At 31.7% G+C, this 10,728-nt stretch overlaps 1 protein-coding gene across 1 annotated transcript; it reads left to right on the forward strand.

Moving 5' to 3' along the window:
- The first annotated feature begins 3,772 nt into the window (after positions 1-3,772).
- LOC129956549 (uncharacterized) lies at positions 3,773-9,007 on the forward strand. The gene is made up of 2 exons (XM_056068476.1): positions 3,773-6,611; positions 6,846-9,007. The coding sequence occupies exons 1-2, from the start codon at positions 3,773-3,775 to the stop codon at positions 9,005-9,007; spliced, it is 5,001 nt and encodes a 1,666-aa protein (XP_055924451.1).
- Positions 9,008-10,728: the final 1,721 nt, after the last annotated feature.

A 10,728-nucleotide genomic window follows, 5' to 3' on the forward strand; every position in this document is an offset into this window, starting at 1 on the left:
ATGAATGTATCAGTATGAAAAACTGCCAATATATTTTGCAGATACTTTTCTTGATATATATATATATATGTTTTAGAAATTTTCCGAAATATATTATCATTGAAAAAAGCAAATGCATTGGAACATACATTTTTTTCTCAAATTACATGTTACAATAAATAATATTCTTGAAAAAGCATATTTCTTTTTACTGTTTAAATCATATTCACTTTTACAGTATATGAAGGTATATAGAAGACAATATAATGTAAAATTCAACAATTATATGAAAAATAAAAAAAAATGAGAATGCGTAAAATTGGACCTTTTTTTATCGGCTTGTAAAACTTTCATAGCACGGTTTTCTAGGGCATTTTAAATATACAGGTTAAGAACTAGTATAAAAATCAACCTATAAATTCTGTATATACATCTCTTGATATATTAATATATTTTATAAATTTTGAAAACACATTATCACTAGAAAAATTAATTATGTTTCAGCATACATATCAAAATCAGTAGAATGAAAACTTTCATCGGAAAACTTTTCTGTACAATTATTCTTATCACTAAAATCACTTTAGTCTTCATTTAAAAGTGTCAGGAGTACTGCTTCATAATAGGATCAGTAAACTGGATGATATTTCGGGGCCCACGTTTTAGCGCCAACTGCTAAGCCTTTTTTATCACTGGAACACTAAGAGGGAGATGCGGTTCAGAGACCGCGCTCGAAGAAATAACTGAATTATTTTAAAAAGCATCTGCTGAAATCGGTTGAAAAAGTGCACGTGTATTCAAGGTCATAAAACAGGAAGCTATAGGGTCAATCCATTCAATTGAACTAAAAATAGAATAGGGGTGAAAGAAAATCCATCGCTAGCGGTCTCAGAAACCGCACGTCCTCAGTTAAGGGTTAGAATGAAAATTTGCCTTATTTTTCACAATGAGATCGGTAGAATTATCAAATTCTGGAAAGAGATGCAATGTTGAAGATAACGATGAAAACTGAAACATTGGTTTTGTACCATTAATATCGAGGGAAAACTTTTGAAATGAAAAATCATGATTTCAGACTAATTATTTTTTGAATGGATATTCGAAAAGTAGTTGATGTCTTCAATGTTTTTTTTTCTCTTTTTTTTATATTCACTAAAAGAGTATAAAGAACGAAATCGAGTTATTTTTTCTCCCTTATTTTCAATCAGATGTTAGATAATTTCAAAAATTTTTGTATCCATTACTGCTTTGAAATAAATTCTTGTTTGCTATCTAGCTTCATAACGTTATGAATGAAGAAAATAATATAATGGATAAATGAAAATTTAAAAAAAGCTTATTTAATTTAATAAGTACTTTAAATTAAATTAGGTAATTAAAAGCAGAAAATTAAACGTTTTTTTCCATAGGTTTTCCATAGGTTCCATATTTATGAAATTATCTTGCTATTGAGTTGACTTTTAACAGAAGAAACGTGTTTATATTGTGAAAGACAAAGTTAACACACCAAATTTGGTATTTTTATAAAATATCGCTTGCTATAATTTTTCTAAAAAAAAGCAATTTTACAAACAATTATTGAAGTTACACTATTGAAGGAAATTGAAGGTTATTTCAAGGTCAAATTCTATGTGAGCATAATATATTCCATAATCAGCGTCATAACTTTGAATAAACAAAATCGCATCATATGTCTTAATTATTTAAAAATTTCTACCTCTACTGATAGTAGTTAACTACAGATTTTTATTCTAAATCTTAGAGAATTAAAATCTTTCATCATAATCAATAAAATATTTAGCTTTCAATATTTCCAATCAAAATTCAAGTAACAGATTTAATATTAATTTTTCTCACCAAAATATGTTCTTATTCTATTTTAGAAGATGAAATTTTTTAATAATAGTATTCCTATTCGAAATTCCTTGGTTTTGCCCTAATTAAGTATAATTAGGCCTTATTATGGTAGTATAGCAGACATGAATTTAAAATTGCTGTTTGTACCTTTCATGAAACCTAATACAATTATATCACCCAATAGAATATGGATTTTAAACTTATCCTTGCTCTTGATTTAACTCAGAAATATACGGCTCCTGAAATGGTATATTACAGGCAAAATTATTCATAATTAGAGTCAAAGAGATATAATAATTCGCTTGCATATAGAGATGATCAACACTCACTGTAGATTTGTTTATAATTAAACTGTTGGTATGCAACTTGTATGTAATGCTGATTTAAACACTGAATGATACGTTTATAGAATATTAAATGATGGAAAGGAGATTTGAAATCTGAAAATGTATCATGTAACAATTATTAAATTAAATTTTCTGGAAATGGAGAATAGATTTATATGTGAGTAATTCTTCTCCACCTGGGAATTAAATAACATAATGAAACTACGAATATCTGTACAAGGTTTCGTTCCATGGAATAATGAAAGTGAATGATAATTTCACATAATGAGTTTTAAGATTTATTTTGTAAATGGTAATTTTTAAAATACACTAGTAAAAAGCTTATATGCTGAAAGTTGTTCCGAAACGTTCATACTCTTACTTATTTAACCCTTTAAAAGGCCATTTTTTTCTACTCATATTATGTTAAAATATTTTTAGGCTTGGAATTAGAATAAGAAAAGAGATTCATTTAGCTTATTAGATAAATTTAATTTGATTAATTAATTAATTTGCTTAATTAATAATTGAGTAAGAAATCAAGACACATCATTTTGTCTGATATAAAGAACTGAAGCATCTAAAATTCTGACTTACTAAAAAAATTTGTCAGAACTTATGCCAACCTACATAATTTCATACAAAGATTGATAAATTTGGTGGGAACCATACTTCCCATGGCCCTAGAAAGGGTTAAAGCATCAACATTCGTCGATAAAATATAGAACCACAATTTTTAATACCGTAAATGTTATCTAATAAACAGCTTATTTGCTTAAGTTTTTTCCGAAATGTTCACACTCTTGCTTATTTAAAGCATCAGAATTTGTCGATAAAATATAGAGCCAGCATTTTTAATACCGTAAATGTTAGCTCATTAACAGCTTATTTGCTGAAATTTGTTCCGAAACGTTCATGCTCTTACTTATTTAAAGTATCAATGTTCGTCGATAAAATCAAAAAAAAGTATCGTCGATAAAAAAAAAGTATCAATGTTCGTCGACCACAATTCTTAGTACCATAAATGTTATATCTTCAAACTAATATCAAATTATATGCTCAAATTTAATATCTGAATAATTCAGGAACAAAATAATTTTAGTGTTGTTATTAATATCCAAATCAAATAATCATATACACAAATAAAAATAGCTACAGCTATAGAAAAAAAAATGTTTATATATAAAAATTTGTCTTACATCATTTTGTATTCACTATATTTTCTCTGTGAAATTCCATTACATCGATGCAATGTACTGCCCAACAATCAGTAATTGTTGCAACTCCATTTATTTATACTTGAACTTTCCCTGATCACGAACGTGGCTTCAAACTATGACGCAAGGATTAAAGCGATGTCATGTGCGCCGGTCGCGGATTGGTTCTTAATTACATCACAAAATGATGTCATATGTAGAATTATAGTATAAATGCACCTCTCTCTGTAAAACTGTACGTCTTTTTGTGTATGTCTCTGTGCTGTGCTGTTAATAAAGATGTTTATTCCAATAACCGTCGTAAAGATTTCTTTGCAGAACCTGAGTTTGTAAAATCTGGCGTCCGTGACAGGACGTGTTATTGGAAATAGAATTTGATAAATAGAATTAGTTATGGATCTTAAAGCACAAAAGGCGCAGAGACGAGTACTAAGGACTGCATTTACCTTAGTCGCAAATAAGATAGAAAATGAGCTTAAGAATGATGTAGTAGATTTAGGAAAGATTTCGTTGCTACAAGTGCAATTGAAAGATAAATATTTAAGATTAGAAGCTGTGCAAGAAGCAGTGTCTGGAGCTTTGCTACAGTTAGAAGATGATGGAAGAGAGTTCGAGGCTGATTTCACTGAGGCAGAAGGCTACCGTGAAAGGTATTTAGAATACTACTCTCTCATCGATAAGAAGTTGAAAGAGACTGTTATTTCTGAAGTACCAGACACACCAAGAAAGTTCAAGTTACCCAAGCTCGAACTGAGGAAATTTGATGGAGACCCAAAGGAGTTCCTTTCGTTTTGGAGCCAGTTCCAAAAAATTCACGACGACCAGGACATCCCTGACGAAGACAAGATGCAGTATCTTGTGGCTTCTGTCGAACCCAAGTCAAAGGCGGAGAGACTCATTCTTAGTTTTCCGGCTACTGCAGCGAATTATCCTAAGGCAGTGGCGCAATTGAAAGAGCGGTTTGGAAGAGAAGATCTGCTCGTCCAAATTTATGTTCGGGATCTTCTGACAATGGTTATGAAGAATGCTGTGTCCAGTAGAGCGAAAACAGACCTTTCAAGACTATATGACGAGTTGGAGGGAAAGCTGAGAGCCCTGGAGAGCCTAGGACGAACAAAGGAAAAGTTCGGCGATTTCCTAGCCCCCCTGGTTGAGAGCTGCCTGCCCGAAGAAGTGCTTAAGACGTGGGAACGCAACAGAAATCACCACGAATTATGCGACAACACCGCCGAAAAGAACACTCGCTCCTTAGAGAATCTCATGACTTTTCTCCGTCAAGAGGTGCAGGGTGAAGAGATGGTTGTGTTAGCAAGAACAGGATTTGCAGCGAATCAAATTACCCGTAAAAAAGAATATGTTCCTGCCCCTCTAAACGAGATTAGTGGAGATATGGCTACTACCGCAGCCCTGGTAAGCTTAAAATCCACTGACAATAAAGTTGTCTGTATTTTTTGTGATAAACCCCATCCAAGCCATAAATGTTTTTCAGCAAAGAAAATATCTCTTAATGAAAAGTTAAAAATATTGTCTAAAAAGGGTGCCTGCTATTCATGTTTAACTAAATCAAATCATATCAGTAGGCAGTGTGACTTAAAATCTAAACTGAAGTGTAATTTCTGCTCTTTATCTCATTATGATATTATGTGTAGTAAAAAACCTGATAAATCTCCAAGTGTTAAAAATTCTCCTTCCACTATTACTCTTTCTAATCAATGTAGCAGAAATCGAACAGTTTATTTGCAGACTCTCTGCGTAATTGCGCGAGGTCAAGGTCGAGAAAAACGCGTAAGAATTCTTTTAGATTCAGCTAGCCAGTATTCTCACGTGAGTGAAAGATTAATTGCTCACTTGGGATTAATACCACATAGATATGAAAACGTAATTCACTCCCTGTTTGGAGGAACGCAAACGAAGCCTAAGCAACATGGAGTTTATTCTATCGAGCTGTCAGCTTTGAATAGAGATTACTCTTGTTGTTTAGAAGTTCTTTCAGAGGGAAAGATATGCAACAGTGTCCCGAAAATAACAGATCAGCGAATTCTTAACAATTTAAGAGAATTGAACATAGAGTTTTCGGATTCATTCAGCGAAGATTTAGAGATCGATGTGTTAGTGGGTTCGAACGTGTTGGGTCGAATTTTACTGAAGAAATGTTGTGAATTAGATTCCGGTTTATCTGTGGTTGAGACTAAACTGGGAAATACAATTATAGGAATGCAGAATGAAGTGTGTCATATTGATAGAAATGTTACGACAACACTTGCAATGTATGTAAGAAGTATTAAATTAACTGATCTCTGGGATCTCGAAAATTTAGGCATCTCAAATCCAACACTAGTGGAAAGCAAACACAATTCTTATGAAGAAGCTTTAAATGATTTTCAGCAGAAGTTAACAATTCTTCCTAACGGAAGGTACGAGTTACAGCTTCCGTGGAAACATGATCCAGCTAATTTACCTGATAACAAAGGTTTAACTTGGGTTAGACATGAGAAAGTGATCAAACGGGCTGCAAGTAATGGCTTTCTCAGAGAGTATCAAAAGGTTTTCGAGGATTGGGAAAATTTGGGGATTATTGAAAGTGTACCGGAAGAGGAAGTAAAAGCAACTAAATGTCATTATTTGGCGCATAGGCCCGTAATAAAACTGCAAAGTGAAACCACAAAGTACCGTCCCTGTTTTGACGGGTCGGCTTGTGAAAGGGGTAAACCATCATTAAACCAATGTTTATATAAAGGTATAAATCTTTTAGAAGTAATACCCGATATTTTAGATAGGTTTAGACTCTATCCTATAGGATTAAGTGCAGATATAGAGAAAGCTTTTTTAATGTTGTCAGTACATCCAAAAGATAGAGACTATCTTAGATTTTTTTACCCTAGTAAAGAGGGAGAATTGGTGTATAGACATTGTCGAATTGTTTTTGGTTTAAATTCTTCTCCTTTCCTATTAAACGCATCCATAAAGCATCTATTAGATAACGCCCCACTTGAATACTATGATGTTGTAGAGAAATTAAAATGTTCATTTTATGTTGACAATTGTTTATCTGGTGTACATAATGTAAAGGAGGAAGAAAATTTCATTGATACTGCTAAAAAGGTATTGTCAAAAGGTTGTTTTAATTTACGAGGTTGGCAAAGCAATGTAGCTTGTAAATATGTTTCTCAACATACAGGAGATGCGTCAGTTTTAGGCATGTTATGGAATTTAGACGAAGATACCTTGAGATGTAACATAAATTTTGAAATCTTAACGTGTGAAACAAAAATTACTAAAAGGTTCATTTTATCATCAGTGCAAAAAGTTTTTGACGCAAACGGGTTGTTATCTCCAGCTACATTGCCTCCCAAATTATTATTGCAAGAAACTTGGAGGTTAAAACTGCCTTGGGATTCAGAATTACCTAAAAATATTGTGAATAAATTTGTGAAATGGATAAATGAAATGTATTTGTTAAAAGAAGTTACTGTGCCTCGATATATTGCCATAAATGGAACTTCTGAAATCCATGTTTTTGTTGATGCATCTAAAAGCTCGTATGGTGCATGTGTATTTGTTCGAACTGTTGTAGAAAATGATGTAAAAGTTTCACTTTTACGTTCTAAGACTAGAGTAGCCCCCTTGAAATCTCTTACCATTCCTAGATTAGAATTAATGGCCTGTTGCATTGGAGCTAGACTTGCAAATTCAATTGTCCGTGCTTTACATCTACCAGAAATAAAAGTAACTTACTGGACCGATTCAGAAGTGGCTCTTTGGTGGATAAGAGAGCAAGGAAATTGGTCTGTGTTTGTGGCCAATCGGGTAAAAGAAATAAGGGAACTTACCAAATTTCAGTCATGGAGGCATGTTCCAGGTAATATGAATATAGCAGATTTGTTATCACGAGGTTGTACCCCCAAACAGATGTTAGATTCTAAATGGTGGGAGGGACCTCAATGGTTAAAAAAAAGTAGAGAACAGTGGCCTGCCAGTGAAATTAATTGTGAACCTAAGGATGTTATTTTGGAAAAAAGGAAGTCTGAATTAGTTAATGTAAATATTTCTGAGGAAGTGGTCCCGTGGTATGCTGTACGATTTTCCAAATACAATTCAATAGTTCGTTTAATGGGTTGGATTTTAAGATTCATCAATAATTCTAGGGTTCCTGTTGAGGAAAGGAAACTTTCCAAACTATCGTCGGACGATATAGAAAAAGCTGAAAGGGTGTTAATTCGGTTAGTGCAAGGTAAAATGTTTCCTAATTTGAAGTCGATACCCATTGTAAATGTCTTTAAAGACAATGAGGGAATCCTTAGAGTTAAAACTAAAATAACCGAGAGAAAAGATGATCCAAATTTTATTGCTCCTATTTTGATGCCTAGTAAATGCCTTTTAACCACAAGATTAATTGAATATTATCATTTAAAAAACTGTCACGCTGGGGTTCAAATTCTTACGTCTATACTGCGTGAAAAATTCTGGATAATGAAAACGCGAAAAACGGTTAGGGAAGTAGTTATGAAGTGTGTGCCTTGTCGTCGATATAGCTCAAACTCTCCTATGAGTGATCCGGTGAGTCTGCCTGCAGATCGTGTTAAAGATGCTAACGCGTTCGACATCACAGGTATTGATTTGGCAGGACCTCTTTTTACTAGAGATGGAGGTAAGGTGTGGATAGTACTTTATACCTGTGCCATTTATCGGGCGATACATCTAGAGCTAGTAAGTTCATTGTCCACTGAGTGTTTCATGCTTTCTTTAAGACGGTTTATAGCACGTCGTACTAGACCAGAAACTATATATACAGATAACGGAACTAATTTTGTTGGCACCAATAGTGAATTGAAAAATCTAGATTGGGATGGGATAATGCGAGAGACCGACATTAAACCTATTAAATGGAAGTTCAATCCTCCAACTGCCGCTTGGTGGGGAGGATGGTGGGAGAGATTAGTACGAGTAATTAAAGAATTATTGAAGCGTACTTTAGGTAAGGCAATTTTAAAATATGAAGAACTTTTAACTGTTCTGTGTGATTGTGAAGCGGTGGTGAATTCTCGTCCATTAACCTATATTTCGGAAGATCCGAATGATTTAATACCATTAACGCCAAGTTTGTTTTTAAACGGGAAATCTTCATATGATACCATAGATTTAGATTTAAGTGAATTCTCTAAGTTTCAGAAAAGAATAAGGTATCGTAGAAAACTGATCCATGATTTTAGATCACGTTTCAGGAAAGAATATCTTGGTCAACTACGTCAAAAACGCCCAGGAAAGTCTGGTCATGATTTCAAAGTTGGTGAAGTCGTGATGATTGAAGAACCATCCAAAAAGCGCGTGTATTGGCCTTTAGGAAAAGTAATAAGTCTGCTTCCAGGTAGGGATGGTAAAGTCCGTACCTTGAAATTAAAACTTAAGAACTCTGAACTGATTCGTCCAATTCAAAGAGTTTATCCACTCGAAGTACCGTTTATAAATAATGAAATTGTAAAAATTGATGGCGTTCCGACATCTAGTGTTAAAGAAAATGAATTAACCAGTAATGCAGTCATAAGAAATAGAATCACTAAATCAGGTAGATTAGTTAAAATACCTGAAAGACTTGGATTATTTAATGAGGTTTTACATGCTTTTGAGTGATAGCAATACACTCAAAAGGGTGGGAGAATGTTGCAACTCCATTTATTTATACTTGAACTTTCCCTGATCACGAACGTGGCTTCAAACTATGACGCAAGGATTAAAGCGATGTCATGTGCGCCGGTCGCGGATTGGTTCTTAATTACATCACAAAATGATGTCATATGTAGAATTATAGTATAAATGCACCTCTCTCTGTAAAACTGTACGTCTTTTTGTGTATGTCTCTGTGCTGTGCTGTTAATAAAGATGTTTATTCCAATAACCGTCGTAAAGATTTCTTTGCAGAACCTGAGTTTGTAAAAGTAATGCTCTTAAAATATTTTCACGGACATTCAAATAAAATTTTATATTTCTTTAGAAAAAAATATTTTTTTGCCGAAATTTAGGTGTGAAATCTTTTGATAATGTAAGATATTATAAATTAGATGTTTTATTGAATTTTTTTTTAAAAAAAATGTGTTGTTTAGAAACCGAGATAAATAATGACTGAAAACAGCAAAATCATATTCTGAAATATTATTTTAAAGTCATGATAATTATTTCCTTACAGATACTTTATACCTTTGACAAAAAAATTCTATGAATTTCAGCATCTAAATATCTTTTAATTTGGAAGTGGAAAATACTAAATTTCATATAAAATTTAGTATTTCCCAGTTATCTGTAAATAAAAATATTATGGAAATATTGTTTTTATTCTGTCCAGATTTTCTTTGTTTAGTATGTTTAATATATTTAATATATTTGAAATGTATAAAAAAAGTATTTTTTGCTTCAAAAATTTTATAATTCTCTATGTATCAAAAATATTATTTTCATCAAACACGAATATCATATTTCAAATCAGCATTCCTTTCATAAATAATTCATCTGAAATCTTTTACACTTATTATATTATAAGAATCATTTGCAATTTTCTGAAGAATTTTTATAAAAAAATGTTAAGATTTTTAATCTGATTGGTTCTTTTCATATCTTGAATAAATGATTTGAAAAGTGGAAACGTCAAATTAACGCTTCTATTAACAGATTTAAAAGTTAATTTTATTTCAAACCAACAACATTTCCTCAAGGCATAAAATGAATTCATTCCAATACTCTAGTAACACGGCGAGTTTTAAAATTAGGAATCTTTTAATATTATCACCTTCCTTAATTTTACCAAAACTGTATTATTAAATTACATTACAGAGTAGATTTTTATTCCTTATTAATTATTATAATTCCATCTTACTTCATCTATACTTCATCGTAAAATCGAATTAAAATAATAAAAATCAAGCAAATGAATATAAAATTGAAATCATAATTACATCAATTTCTTTTTTTTTTGTGTGTGTGTTTCAAACATAAAAAAATAATTCAGCTAATGAAATATACTTACAATATAGCATGAAATCAGATTAGTATGACTATAATTACTCATCAATTGATTTCACTTAATTTATTTTTCCCAAGACAATTTTAGAAATATTTTTAGGAATGATAAATTAGCGACTGTAAAAAGATTTAGTAATCATTAAAATTATCATAAAAATATAATCGAGATATAGCTATAAATAAATTAAAAATAATTCAGAAAAAAGTTAATACTTAGTAAAATTTATCACTTAATAAAAAATCGTTTGAAGAAGTGATAAAAACATTTATTTCAAATGCATTTTATTTTTATTTAAACCTAATTGCAGAATTCATAAATTATTACATTTGCAAAATAT

The sequence above is a fragment of the Argiope bruennichi genome, chromosome 11 (genome assembly GCF_947563725.1).
Source record: "Argiope bruennichi chromosome 11, qqArgBrue1.1, whole genome shotgun sequence".
Lineage (NCBI taxonomy): Eukaryota > Metazoa > Arthropoda > Arachnida > Araneae > Araneidae > Argiope > Argiope bruennichi.

Bases quoted from the DNA above. Each gene is read 5' to 3' on its own strand.
- LOC129956549 (XM_056068476.1), top strand. From the start codon at position 3,773: ATGGATCTTAAAGCACAAAAGGCGCAGAGACGAGTACTAAGGACTGCA. The intron at 6,612-6,845 runs GTAACATAAATT...TGTTAAAAGAAG, and splicing joins AGACGAAGATACCTTGAGAT to TTACTGTGCCTCGATATATT.